This window comes from Lepidochelys kempii, chromosome 6 (assembly GCF_965140265.1).
Source record: "Lepidochelys kempii isolate rLepKem1 chromosome 6, rLepKem1.hap2, whole genome shotgun sequence".
In the NCBI taxonomy this organism is placed as follows: Eukaryota; Metazoa; Chordata; order Testudines; family Cheloniidae; genus Lepidochelys; species Lepidochelys kempii.
The window spans coordinates 59,341,656-59,356,706 of NC_133261.1; the positions used below are offsets into that span (position 1 = coordinate 59,341,656).

Genomic DNA, 15,051 nt, shown 5'->3' on the forward strand with positions numbered 1-15,051 from the left:
GGGTCTGTACGATTAACACCCATTTTACAGGTGAAGACATTTAGGCACAGAGAGGGGAAGTGACTACTGAAAGTCAGTGTCAGAGCTGCAGTTAGAACCCAGGTCTCCGGAGTCCCCCTCCCTGGCTCTAACCACTACACTCTACTGCAAAGTAGTAATACTAGTGTTGCACAGAGATTTTCAAATGTTGTCTTGCTAACCCACACAACTCTTCTGTGTGCTAGGCAGGCATTACTCTGCAGAGATTATGGCCAAAGACCAACATTTTCAAACTTGGGCAGAAGTAAGGCACCTAGAGTCATATTGAAATAAGTCGCCTGATTTCCAGGTCTAAATACCTCCTGCTCTCACAGAAGTCAGGGGAAGCCGAACTTTAGGCTTTGAAAATGTTGCCTGATGTCACACACTGAGTCAGCTGCAGAGTTGGGGTTAGAATTTAGGGGCTGCTGGTCCCCAACCCCATGCTCAGTTTACTAGATTACACTGCGTTCTTTACTGCCTTCATACTTACTGAATGAATATTCAGCCTGGAATCCAGGATACTGCAGGAAGTCGTCACTGTGGAACTGGACAAGCGCTGAGTTCCCAGAGGAGATGAAGCCTGGAACTAGGTCATTTGCACAGTATTTACCCTCAGAACGGGCTGTGGTTGTGCCTCCATCGTAAATAACCAGGTAGTCATGTTGGCATTGAAACGAATCCTCCAGAAGGAAGGACACTATAGTCAGTGATATCTGTCAGTGGGAGACAAGCAAAGCAGACATCTCCACTATGTTCTCAGTGCATAATTTCTGTGAATCATACAGTCATGATTGGATGGGTTAGGGCACTGGAAAACATTCAATTAATAATGAGCCAAATTCTCTGCAAGAGTAAACTGGTGATTTATCAAATAACAAGCTGCTTAACGAGGGCCTTTAGTATTTGTACAGTGCCTAACACAATGTGGGCACTACTGGAAATAACAACAACAATATTTAGATAGTCTCTTTCATCCCAAACTATACAAAAGGATCCCTTACACTCATCACTGATGGTGCATCACAGCAACTGCTTTCCCCTGCACAGCAGCTCTATACGTACATTTGTAACAGGAAAGGTGGGGAAACCCACATCCAATGGGGAAGATATTTAGGTGAGTAGAATGTAATTACTCAAGTTGAAATATGGACAGGTCACCAGTGCTAACCTTATGTGCACTCGCTAATCCTCTGGGGTTTTAACTCTACAGGACTGGCCAGTTTCTAAGAGTTTGGGTGGACGTGAGAGGGCACTGTGGTAGGTTGGAGGAATGGGGCATCAGAGAAGTCTGAGAAGGTTTATTCAGAAACTGTGATGAGGGATGAAAGAGCAGAGAGAAGGAAAGAGCTGGGAGCTAGTTTAACATGGTTGTCATCCTTTGGCTCAGAGCCCTTAAGAGGTAATGCTTGTTTTCGAGATTTTAAGGCCTCACCACCCAACTCTTACAAAATGTGCCGTAGGATTTTTAGTAACCACAGTGGGTCTGGACCTCAATTTTAAATCTCATCTGAAAGACGGCATTGCCATCCACAAAGCAAACACCATGCTGTGGCAACAGGTCAGTTCTGACTCAGAAGAGTGAAAATTACATACTGAGTCACCCACACCACTTCCACAGGATGGCCGCTCTTATGTTCCTGCATTTTCCTGAGTTTGCCTTGGAGGTCTCCTATTAAAATATTAACTAGGATCAGCCCTGTTTGCTTGTGAGACTTAATGGGCTCACAGTGAAAGGGGGTAAGTCAGCATGTTAATGTGTCCCCTTTGGAGACTATAAGAACATCAGAACAGCCATACTGGGTCGGACCAAAGGTCCTTCTAGCCCAGTATCCTGTTGCCAACAGTGGCCAATGCCAGGTGCTTCGGAGGGAATGAGCAGAACAGGTTATCATCAAGTGGTCCATGCCCTGTCACCCAACCCCAGCTTCTGGCAAACAGAGGCTAGGGACTCCATCCCTGTCCATCCTGGCCAATAGCCATTGATGGCTCTATCTTCCATGAATTTATCTAGTTCTTTTTTGAACCCTGTTATAGTCTTGGAGATAGAGATGTATGGGTCTGCATTAATTCGGTTTACTATCTGGAAAATTCCAGCACTATTTCATTATATCTTGGTGAAATTGCCATTAACTCAACTCACTCACCCCTTTGTGTCCTAGAAACACAAAAACATTAGTGTGGATGGGATTTACTTTTCAAAAGTGGATGATGTTTAAACAGGTCAGAAAATTCAAGCCTGCCTCCATTTGTTGCACGGGTAGACAGGTGATGATACCCCTACCTGCAAAGTAGGTGCAGTTCCCCGCAATCTCATTCATTTTCTTTAAAAAAGGCAAGTTCAGGAATGTTCTCTCTCAGTTCTGTGCCCACTGAAACCAGCCCTCTTACACAGATATTTGAAATGCAGACAGGTTGCAGTACAAAATTAACTTAAATCATCTGGAGAAACGATCTGGAGAATTTTGCCCGTGCACTAGCCAGGGTAGAAAAAGAGAGGGCAAGTTAGGGGTGGGGAGAGAAGGGGAAGGTAGGTGGCAGAAGGAGGGTCTGCTATGCTCCCTCCACTGGTGAAAGGCTTTCTGGGAGTAGTATACCTTAAAGGTGCCCCTTTTGCAGCTTTAACTCGTGTCTGGATTCGGCAGAGAAGAACCTGGGGCAGCGCCAAGGTTCTCAATGGGCACAGTGGAGAAGCGTGCCCTTCCAGTTTGATAATTTGACATTCCAAACAGCTGCTGGATATTCTACAGTGACCAGAATCCATTTGATGTGCCATTGCTTCTATCTCCAGGGCAGCCCTACAGCACGTAACCTCAGCTCACCTTGGATCCTTCTGGTGCTATCATTATCCAGGCACAGTCTGTTAGTGGAGGATAGTGAGACGGATACAGTGGAGACTCAAATTTCCCATTCATGGCAGTAAAAGTCTTGCCACATTGCACTGGGAACAGAAAAGGGATTAAATGTACATGGGGACCCCCTTAGCACAAACACACACAGATGCCCACGCAGAGGTGTCCACACAGACACATAAACCTATACACACATTGACATGGATTATGCCTTACAAGGAGGCCTCCTTATGCCACTCTAGCAGCATAAAGAGGGGTTGAGCAGCCTGTACAAAATATACCCATTGAAGGATTTTTTTCCAACCATTGTAATGCCTACGCCTTGCATCATCATTGCTCAAACATTTTTAATTTCATTTGTTTTGCATTTGATTTAAAATAATCATCCACAGCTCTGGGGCATAAATGAAAGTTGTCAGACATGGTCTCAGGCCTTACTGGGAGAGACTGGAGACTTACCAAAACTGTAAGAAGCCTTAAATTTGGGCAATGTGGTGCCATCACTGACCAACTCCACAAGCATCATGTTTCCAGAAGACACTACTGAGGGGAGCTGCACTGGTCGACACAATTTGTTCAGAAAGACAGTGTCTCTCCTGCTGCCTCCATCATAAACCAGAATATGGTTGGAAGCACAGTCTGAGGAGGACTGGATATATAAGGAATTAAACTGCAGGAAAATCTGGAGAAAAGATCATGGAAGAATTTACCAACACAGCTCCAACTCTTCCAACAGTTCACTCCTAGTAGCTGAGTTGATTTTATTATTAATTCAATTGCTCAAGTAAAACTATTTAATCTAAAATATTTATCTAATAAGTTCAATTGTCATTGATAAGAGTACCTGGAAACCGATTGCACACTTAGCCCTCAATAGTTAGCAAAGAGCATTTCGTTCCATAATCACTTCTTACTTTATTTGCAGGGATACGAATCAGCCATACAGAGTTGGTATTTTTGGGGTATGATGATCGGTAGATAGTAGAGGAAAAACTTCCAGTCAAATTAGAGAGCAAAGTGCTATGGATCCCTGGGGGTGGAGAGAATGAAAAGATCTTAATGCTACTGGATGCACAGAAAAAGCAATAATAGAATTAAGTGCTCAGTATGATATACACACTCTTAATTTCCAGACAGAGTAATGAATCTGATATGGAAACACATGTAAGGGAGGACAGTTTAGTTTGGCTTCTTACAAAGGGTTGGAATCCAGAAGGAAATGTCTCCTTCTGATTATCTATAATCACTAGGGGGCAGATTCACTGAACCTGTTGTAGGGTAGTAGAAATGACACCTCCGTATGCTAGCCTGGTCTTCTGTTCCACTGGGAGGATTCACCATGAGGAATGGTGGCCAATACTGAAGCTGCAACACTTTATCAGGGTTTTCCTAGTGAGGACGACAGCTTTAGTTGATGGCTGAGGCTATTACAGCTATGGGATATTCTGTGGCTACAGAAAAGCCCTGTTGAAGAAGGCTACTGAATCAACACATCCTTTGGCCAACCTGGCTGTACCGCATTCTTAGCCTGGGCCAATCCACAGCAGCTGTCTGCTGTTGCAGCCTCCCCCCAGCCATCTGTTGCCAAGGTCTTTACCCATACAAGCTGTTATGGGACCTAGGGTGGATCTGGCCCTTTATATACTTTCCAGGGTGAAATTCACTACTATGCATGGGGCCAGCAAAAGGGCAGAGATGCACCAACTAAGCCTCCCATAAGCGCTATGTGCAGAGGTTTGCATACTTGCACTAGGGTGAATTTTACCTCTATATGCTATCCTCTATATTGGTGGTTCTCAAGCTATTTACCATTGTGGGCCTCATATGCAGCTTGTTATGTGGGACGCATCCTCACAATATATACACTACCTGTATTGCCCTGAGAATGTCACGTGGGCTGCAGCTGTGTGCTGACTGGGCTTCAAGCAGCCTGCAGGTTGAGAACCACTGCTCTGTATGTTTAAATTAAACAGTGTTGAGAAGGGGGCCTTTGATTTTTCCTTTGTTTGGCTGGTTATTCCAGAGGATCTTTCCTTCCATCTTGCTCATTCTGGAACCTTTTCCAGAGGAACTACCTCTTGTCATTCCAGAAATGCCATCCATGTCCACAAATGGCTTTTAAAATGTGCATTACTGAACAGATATGTGCAAATGTCTGATCTCTACACAGGCTTTTCCCAACTGGCCAGCTGATTTGCAAAAACCAATATGTTGAGCAGTTACATTTTTTTAAATGGTGCTCTATCAGTTGGGTTTCACATTTCAGTCATTTTTATCAAAGATGGCAATTGTCTTCTAGGGAGCATATGCCAACCAATCTACAGATCTGCACCATGAACTCACAGGCCTGGAACCTGTTGCATATTGATTGTATTGCTCCATTCAGAGACCGTACAAAATATATTTATTTTTAAAGTATGAGACCATAGCACAAGAGTGGATTAAAATGAATAAGGAATAATATTGGGCTTACTTACCACATTCATATAACTTATTGATTTTGGCCACATCTAGGTTACTCAGTCCAAACCTCTGTCCAATAGGCACTGTGCTATCAGGGAATGGAGTAATGGTTGCCTTTCCAGATGTATTGGAGAAAGCAAACCTGTAGTGATATGAGGAATAACAGCCTAGAAGTTCACTGGGTTGTTTCATTGTTTTACCTTCAAAACACTGCAGAGTTATTTAATTTGGACTGTTGTTGAATGTAATATTCTGAAAAATATACTTTTAAATTAAACACTGCCTTTTTATATTTACAGTTCAGATGCTACTAACCAATCAGTGTTTGATAATGTAATATCAACCTAACCTCATTCTCTTACCTGTGATAGTGCATCACGGAAGAATAGTCATACTTGAGGCCCAGGTTATTAGCTCTGGTTGGCTTAAAGTGATAAAAATCACCTGTCAGTTACAATATATCATGTTTTAAAAAGTGAATCATAGTCCAGTAACAAACTAAATCAGCACAGCAACAATTTCTACTTCTACGTCAAATCAACATAGCATCCTTCACACACTGCTTTGCAGTAAGAGACAATCACATACTAAAGTGATAAGGTAATATGCTTTAGATCTATGGTTACAGTCATCTACATTTGTGTATCTGGCATTGCACGTGCAACCCACTAGGCAGTGTGTGATTTGCATCCACCTCTGTGCCCATATTGTCTGTGGACTGGGCACAGGTTGGGTGTGTAACACACTGTGACCTGTGGGTTACCTAAACTCTCTGCACGTTCATATTGAATGGGGAAGGATGGTCATGAGGTTAAGGCACTGGCCTGGGACTCAGGATGTAGGGGAGGAATTCCTAGTTCTCCCACAAAATTCCTGTATGCCATTTAATTACCCTGTGCCTCAGTTTCTCATCTGTAAAATGGGAGTAATAGCACTTCATTACCTCACAACACAGACACCAGCTTCTTCCTTTCCCTGGGGTTGCTCAAGCCCCACTCAGCCTCAGGCCCCATTCCCACTCCACCCCTTCCTGCCCCTGCACCACCCCTCCCTTGCTCTGCCCTGCCTCCTCCTGCCTAGTTCCGCCCCCTCCCCTGAGCACGCCCGTCCCCACTCCTCCTCCCTCCCCCTTAGCGCCTCTGGCACTCCGTGGAACAGCTGATCTGCGGTGGGTGGGAGGCACTGGGAGAGAGGAGGAGGAGTTGATCAGCGGGGCTGCCGGTGGGTGGGAGGTGCTGGAGGGCCGTGCTGGCTGCCTGTGGGTACGAAGCACCCACTAATTTTTTTCCATGGGTGCTCCAGCCCTGGAGCACCCATGGAGTCGGCGCCTATGCCTCAAGGGGTGTTGTGGGGTTAATAATACTTCCTTGCCTCTCATGGTGTTAATGGAGGGATGATACTATGGAGATAGTGGCCATATAAATAGATAGAATAAAGAATGGCAAGAAATTACAGTGCAGTGCTTCTATTTTCAAACACAGAGATGAAGATCTAGTTAAATCCATATTCAAATGATCATCAGGATGAGACATTTACAAACTTTTTTCACCTTTTTCTGGGCACTTAACAGGGAGGCCAGCTCTACACTCTTGTACAGTCAGCCCCTGAGAGTGAGGAATTTACTTTGAGGAAAAGTTACAGATTCAGAACATAATACTTTAGGCCTCAGAATGGTTGACTTAATATAATTTCTCTCTCTCTCGGTCAATCGAGTTCAAGTATATAATATGGTACATACCTGGACTAATGTACTGCCATGCAATCACTACATATTTGTCCCTGTCGTTCCTGTTCTGTTCATGCAGCATCCCCAGTGCATGGTTTAGTTCATGCTGAATTATTCCTTTCCTCATGCAACCCCCTTTGCGCACTGATACCACTTGGGAACCCCCAACCTTTCCAAAGTAAGACCAGCAGCTAGAGAATGAGAGAATATCATTCAGAATTCGGTGATGAAACCCAAAGGCTGGTGCTAACCCTAATTGCAATCCACAGCTGACTGGTTCAGAGGCTGCTGCTGCAGAAAGAATCACCTGTGCTGGCTAGCAAAATCTTTCTGTTCCTGTGGGAGTTTTTGTTTTTTTTCATTCTTGCCCAGTGATTGGACTTTTCAGCCAACATACTTTGAGCTGGTTTGTAGCTATAATTTTACTCTTGAACAGAATCCATAGAAGAAATAAATTGTTAAAATGTGTGAGCTGTGAACAGCATGTGGAAACTGCAGTACCTGTCACAGTTACTATACCAGCCTAGGAACATTGACAAAGTGAATTGGGATAATAGCATTTCACTTCCAGAGAAATGGGTAAAAACCCCACTTTCGATCACAAGTGAAAACAAGTCTGTTAAAGTTTCTACCTGCTTCACTAACCAATTCAGTAAAACTGGCTGGTCTGTACTCAAGAAGGGCCAGGGCTATGCTTGCTTTGAGTCAGGAACAGTGACTTGATCCAAAGTCCATTGAAATTAATGGGAGTCTGTAGGGATCAGATTCCATTATAACATCACGGGCGCTGCAGGTCAGAATTGAGGTTGGTTGGTTGGTTGTGTTGGGGAGTAAGCATGAAGGGAATAGGAGGAAGTGCCATATGTCAAGATACATGGTCTATGGGCAAAGCTGTTATGGAGAGGTACTGGAATAGCCGGGGGGCTGCAGATCAAGATTAAGGTGCATCAACAATGTCAGGAATTCTGATTACTTAGTGCCTATTTTACCTGCTCTGGATCAAGCCAATGAGTAGTCCCTCATGTCTAGGAGTACTCATTTTACTCACACTTAATTTTATAAATCAAAAAGCGACAGACTCAGTGCACTGGCACCTACCCATCCTTTGGAGAAATATATATATAGTCAGTTTCCGTTGTGCGGTCTACAAAGTGAATGCAAGTCAAGGTCTCATACTCTTGGATGGCACCAACAATCAGAGCTTTCTCTTCATGAGCTGGGGGAGGAATAGATATAGTGCTTAGTTGATATAAACTGGAGTCATTAGCACACCTGTGTGTGTGTGAGAGAGAGAGAAAGAGAGAGACGCTTTAGGGCAGCAGTAGCCTAGTTTTGTGGCACTAATAACATGCCAGAAGCCATAGGGCTGCACCTAATAAACAAATATATTTACATAAATGAACAAACATGCTAGCTGCAGAGCTGAAATAGGGGTCTGATCCTGAAAGTGCTCTGCACACAAGGCTCCCATTGACTCCAATGGGACTCCCTACACACAACATCAGCAACATCAGGCTCTAAGGCAAGATCTTTAGAATATCATAGCCCAGACCCTGACTTAAGAAGGGGCTATGGATTTGAGACCATAGAGCCCTGTGTGGCAAAGTTCCATCACCCGTGGTGATGGTGTGGGAGCAGCAGCTCACCCCAAGGGTCTATCTGCCTTATCTCCAACGGACCTGTTCCTCACTTGGCTCCTATTGCCTAACAGCAAGTGCAGGAAAGTAGGCACCAATCAGCTAGCTCAGCACAAAGATCAGGTAGTGTTGGAGTGTTCATATGCCCATGTGGGAAGTCACAGGAAGAAACTGGAAAACCTCCTTCTCCCTGTGTTTAAATGGGACAGGGGAAAAGGAATTGCTGAGATCCAGCTCTAACACCTAGGGTGGGGGAAGCCCTCTAAAGAAGAAAGAATGGAAAGAGCTGGAGGGAAAGTTGTGTCCCATTGTTGGCCTTCCGGCATCCAGGGAAGTGGAAACCTTAGGAGGGTAACAGCGGGGCAGTTGTGTGCAAAGTAAAGTCCACACAACCTACTGCATATGTTGTCTTAAGAGGCCAGCTTCAGGGCCAAATGCTACATGTGGCATCAGAAGTGATCTACAGAAAAGATAAGTTTGTGCAGAGGAGTCAGGATGAATGAGAAAATCTACCTACCACACATTCACCACTGTAGCATCTGGCCCAGGGGAAGAGTCTGGGAGAAAATCTTCCTCAGGAGGCCCATACAGACTTTTGGTGGATATGTACTGGAGGTGGGGGGGGGGGCCCGAAATCCTGACTGACCCATGCCCTGTTAAAGCTTAAGCCACCTCTGGCTGGGAGGAAGGGCATCTCTTGGCTCTCTCTGCTACTCCGTGCCCACAAGTGTTGGCATGGCATCTGGAAAGGAGAGGACTTTCACCTCTCTCTGTCTCCTCTTTTCCCCTCTCTCTCTTTGCCTCTTGACTGTTGGGAGGGAGAGATTTTCGCCTTTTTTCTCTTCTCTCGTGTGTGTGTGAGGGGGACGGGGGGAGATGAGGTGGAGGAAAGGTGAGGAAGCATTCCAGTGACTCATTCTATCCTATGGGAAGGTGTTTGCGGAGAGGCAGGTGTCTCCTCTCCCTTTTTCAGCCCAGCTTCTTGACAGCTATTTGACAGAGCCAGCAGAACATTAATTAGTGAAACACTTAATGTAGCCACATCATTGTGCTGAATGTTCCATGCTGAAATACAAGTCCTATGCTCTCAATAGCTCTTCATGGGCAGAAAAAACTGGCCCGGGAGGCTGCTAGTTGGCTGCTCCTCACCCATGTTAGCAATGTTAGAATGAAATCTTACTGTAGGAAGAAGAGATGACATAGGGGATGACAACGAGTCCATTAGATGACTTGGGCCAAAAGCACCAGTTAAATGGACAGACAATGGCATTGCGATGTCTTTTGGGGGTAATGTCACCTTCATATAAACGGGTCTTGCTGCCTGTGCAGATGAAAAAAACCTGTTACTGTCAGTTAAAAAACAGAACTGTGTGTATCCTACTGTACATATAGTGACTGAAATTCCACCAAGGGCCTTGTTCTGCCAATGTGAGAACAGATCACGAGTGATTCCTAATGTCATGAGAACCCACTAACAGAACTTCAGACTATACCCCAGTTCAGAACACCTTTGAAGTCTGGGAAGTCAATGTCTGAAATCAGGCATGGATCCTAGCTTCACGGCTCAGGCTGATCTTTAATTATAAGATTCAGAAGCTTAAAGCAAAAATGACATTGACTTCAGGTCTTGTAACTAGCAGCATTTGAGACCCAGTTACTATGAATGACCCCAAAAATGCAAGCCAAAGCCACTTAGTTTCATTTTTCCATCCAAAAATATTCAGTGCCATAGGTTTTGCCTTATTTCATAGCTAAACAGAGTGTCACTTGGCTTCATATAAAACGGAGCCCCTTTTATTCTTGCAAAATTTGTGAACCTGGCAAACTTTTCAGTTAATCTGGTCTGAGTTTCCATTTTGCAACAAAACCTGGAACCAGGTTACGTCCTTGTGGTTTGAGGATTTTGCTGATATTTCCCATAGCTCTACTTACAGCACTGGGAGCAAGGTATTCACACATAAGGTCAAACAGAAGGAAAAATCTGAGAACAATGAGTTCTGTATAATACAATGTAATTTAAACAAACTGAGTCATACTTTCAGTACAAGGTTCTGTCAAATCTTTCCAGGGATTTTTCCTAGTCCTGTTAAATTTATAAAGGATAGCTCATGTAAAGAATCATAAGAAACTAATTCACTGCATTTTGTTTTAAATTGATTACCTTTATTGGATTTTAAAATTAAACTAAAAATGGTTTCTTCTTCACTCTCTGGGAAGGCAACTCCTGCAAGAGATATCAAAGATGTGAAACTTCTTATGCTTGAATAGTGTGAGAAAATATGGATTATAAAAATATAGCACATGGGTACCTGGCATGTTCTTCTCAATATCAGGGAAAATTCTGACCCTACTGAAGTCATTGGGAATTTTGCCATTGATTTCAATGGGGCCAGAACTATATCCTTTGTGATGCTATAACAGTATAAAAGGCAAATCTATTGTAACTGTGTTCTTTCCGATAACAGTTATCCTTGTCCGCCCTTCCATGCTCTTCCTATTGTTTGTTACACTCACTTGGTTTTAGTTCTAAATTAATTGTAAACTCTCTGGGGTAGGGACTCTTTACTATGCATTTGGACAGGGCTCAGAACAAAGGGACCCTGATCCTGGCTCGGACCTTTAGGTACTACTACAATACAAATAATAAGTCCAAAAGCAGTTTATGATTATTCAGAATGGAAGGTGCTATATAATTAGACTGCTATAATTAGATACTATTGAGGACCTAATTCTCCACTGTCTTGAACTTTGTGTCATCATTTATACCTGAGCTAAGTGGGTGTAAAATGCTCCCAAATCTGAATTTTGCATTCATGCTGGTGGTAGCATTTTTCACCCATTTTGCACTCAATTTGTAGAGATGTAAATGAGGCAAGAGGATCGCAGTGGAGAATCAAGTCCTAATTTGCCCTTTCTTAAAACCCATTTTATATGATCTCTCTCAAAAATGGCCTCATTTGTAAACACCCTAATTATATAATATAGACATTTTAAAACGATTGTGCGCAATAGTGTAATATCCAATCATTCTTTCAGTGTTCTGAGGACAAATGGCTCTAGCTTACAGTTCAAGATGTCCTCATATGCTCCCTGATGGCAATTATAACCTTGCCTCTTATGTGGACTGTGCATTAGTCTCCCACATGCACTAAACAACTTGCCTCAGTTAAAGCTGTTCTTAGAAAACTGTTAAGAAACTCAATAAAGATTAAAAAGTAATTGCAAAAAAAAGTAAAGCTTCTATTTGAAGTTCACGATAAAGCAAAGTGCTTTCAATCTGGAGCAGAGGGGAAGGATGACAAGAACAGCTCTAGAAACTAATGGCAAAGTGTTGTAACTTCATACCAAGGGAGCCCTAATAATGGAGAGTTAATAATGGACATTAGGAGAGAATATTTCCTATTTAAGAAGCAAAAAATAACAGGGTGAAACACAAGTACCATTTAGGAATAGTTGTAACCTGAAGCAGTAAGATATGCCAAGCTCTTTGCATTTATGTACTTTAAATTTAAATGATTTCAGCTCAGTAAGAGGGCTGATACATTCCTGGTTTTTTGATTACAGTAATTTTCTAGTATTGTATAAATCACACTTACCTTCATAGCTTTGTTCAGTGTTCACCTGCAAGAAAAATACATTTTTTTCACATGCCAGTTCTGTCAGAAATGTAACACATCTGGAAAAAGGGAAACTGAAAAGAATCAAAACATTCAGATTAATTAAAAATAATTGTCCAACTTATTTCCTAGCATGTTAAAAGGGTGGAGGGTGAGGAAGGTATCCCAGCCATCCAGCAAAGAAATAAAAATCACATACAAGAAACAAATCTGTGAATGGCTCTGTTGTTTTACTCTCACCTGGATAGGGAAGCCTACACTGAAATAAAAGTGAGATGCAAAAAGGACTAGTCGAATCTTCAAGTCCATCCTCAACTTCTGAAAACTTGTCTGGAATAGTGACTATGACTCACAGTTCTGGAGATACCTATTTAAATTCTTTGGTACCTTGCTGTGCCTCTACCAGATTCTGACTATTCATGCAAGAAGATGGTGTGGCCAATCAGTTGTCAGGAACAGAGAATTAGAGAAACAATGGACTTTAAAACAAACATGAGAGATCTCTGGAGAAAGGTGTCCAGAGCCTTATCACAAATGTGGAGGGACACTGTCAGATGAACATTAAATACAATTTTAAAACATCGTTACAATACCTTTGGTTATTAAAACTAAAATAATTTAGTAATTCTAATTCACTTTTCTCCCTTCATATGAAAAATAATGTATTCTTTTCACAGTATTTTACTGGTAGTGCACAGAAACTGGTAGAAAACTATTTTACAAGCAACTATCAAGTGCTTCCAGATGTAGCTCCATTTGCTTTAACTTGTTTATCAGAGCTTTTACAAACCATCCATTTTATTATCTATTGTCACCGGTTCTGCTGTAGAAGAGGAAAAGAGCTACAACTGGGGGAATTCTGCATCACTGCACGTGTGCATAATTAATAAGCCATGCATTTTTTTTATTTTTTTTTTGTGTGCAGAAAAAGCCTCTGCCGAAAAGTTGCTGCAGATCTGCCTCTTGCCCACCAGAGGGCGATGTGGTGGTAGAACAGAAGGCTCAGAAGGGCTAGTGGGGGAGGACAAACTGGGGCAGGGACTGAATGGGAGTGGAGATGCAGGGCCACAGAGGGGAGGGAGGTGCAGGGCCGGATGGAGGAGTGGGTGTCTGTGGGGGTGGAGGAACACATATAGACAGGGGGTGCAAGGACACATGGAGGTGCAGAAACAAATGGGGATAGGGGAAGATGTGCTTGACTGAATGGGAGAGGCTAGGGGTCAGCCAGGGTCTGCATGGGGGAAGCTCCTTAACAATGCCTCCCTGCTTCCCCTCACCAAAAAAACTGTTCCATACTTTTCCCACCCATACCCAACAACCCTCCAAATTCACACCCAGGCTTCTTCCCAGCAATTACTTCCCTCTCCCGCAGCTTCTGTGTTACCCCTGACTCCCCCAAGCCTTTGCACTGCTTCTGAGGGGTGCGGGAAATATGGTTCTGTACTGTAGTTTAAATGAATTATTACTCAGAGTTCTGTATTAATATGCCTAGTAAGGAATCTATTTGTCAAAAAACATTTCCTGAATCTTTTTTGTTGTCGATATTATTACAGACATACTTGCTGACAGGTATTTTGAAAGAAATCACCAAAAATAATTGAACCTGGTGTGATTATATAGTGTTATTTTGAGAAATAAATATGCAGAATTTGAAAATATTGTGGGAAAAAATTTAAAATTTTTGTTGCAGAATTTTTAATGTTTTGGTGCCGAATTCCCCCAGAAGTAAAGAGCTAAATCCAGGGTTCTGAATTATCACTGCCTCTTCCATTCCTTCTGTGATATCCAAAGGGCATGTGCCCACAACCATGCTGTGATGTGCCATCCGGGGCTATCAGGAACTTTATAGCCATTAATGGCATAAGTCTCTGATGGTTTCCAGCCACCAACTAGGCAACCAACATTTTATGGTGGTCTTTTACACTAGGATACACTAACTTTTGACACCTCCTACATCCCTGGTAAAAGGACTTCCCTTTCTAGTTAGAAAAAGTTGGCTTGTCTTTACTTCACATGTACTGAGCTCCTCTTCTAATACTTGAGCAAACCTTTTCCTTCCAAAAAGCACATTGCTGAAATCCTTCTATGGAATAGCCTCCCTTGGATGAGAATATCCATTCCTCATAAAGCAGCTTTAATGCCATGGGCTGCTATCAGGCCCTTGATGATCTATCCATAGACCATACTGAGCAGAGATAGACAGACCTGGATCTCTGAACATATCTCTCTGGTACTGTAGCTTGGTGGCTATATTCACAGCTGAATAGTTCAGTGGCTGAAAACAAAGGATGCCTACCAGGTAATTGGGCTTTTTTATTGTTATGATTTATTGGGTGTGTTAAGCCCAGTAGTAATCAGCATGTAGAGAGGAAGGATGGATCAATGACATCTTTGGTGTTAGGCTGGGAGCTGGAAGATCTATGTTCAACTCCTTTCTGTGCCACAGACTTCCTGTGTGATCTTGGCAAGTCACTTAATCTCTCTGGGTAGGATCCACGAAGGGTCTTAGACATTGCCATCCAGAGTGTGGCGGTGCCTGTAAAATCACAGGAACATGCTGTGATACGCAAAGCTGAGTTAGGTGCATAGACTCCATATACAGTACAAGGAATGGAGAGTGATAGGCACCTAAGAATGTAATTCACAAAAGCCAGCACACTAAGTGCAGAGCCACCTCAGGTACCCAATGGGAGATTCTGACAACAGGGGTGTGTGCTAAGCCCCACTTCTCTTTTGAA

General features: G+C 43.0%; 1 protein-coding gene across 1 annotated transcript; it reads right to left on the reverse strand.

Moving 5' to 3' along the window:
• Positions 1-473: 473 nt before the first annotated feature.
• Positions 474-12,622, reverse strand: LOC140913605 (astacin-like metalloendopeptidase). The gene is made up of 11 exons (XM_073350332.1): positions 12,554-12,622; positions 12,293-12,317; positions 9,877-10,017; positions 8,158-8,275; positions 7,072-7,250; positions 5,696-5,777; positions 5,348-5,475; positions 3,785-3,900; positions 3,330-3,552; positions 2,841-2,959; positions 474-734 (listed from the first exon to the last, which is right to left on the reverse strand). Exons 1-11 carry the CDS (start codon positions 12,620-12,622, stop codon positions 474-476), a joined length of 1,461 nt encoding a protein of 486 aa, XP_073206433.1.
• Positions 12,623-15,051: the final 2,429 nt, after the last annotated feature.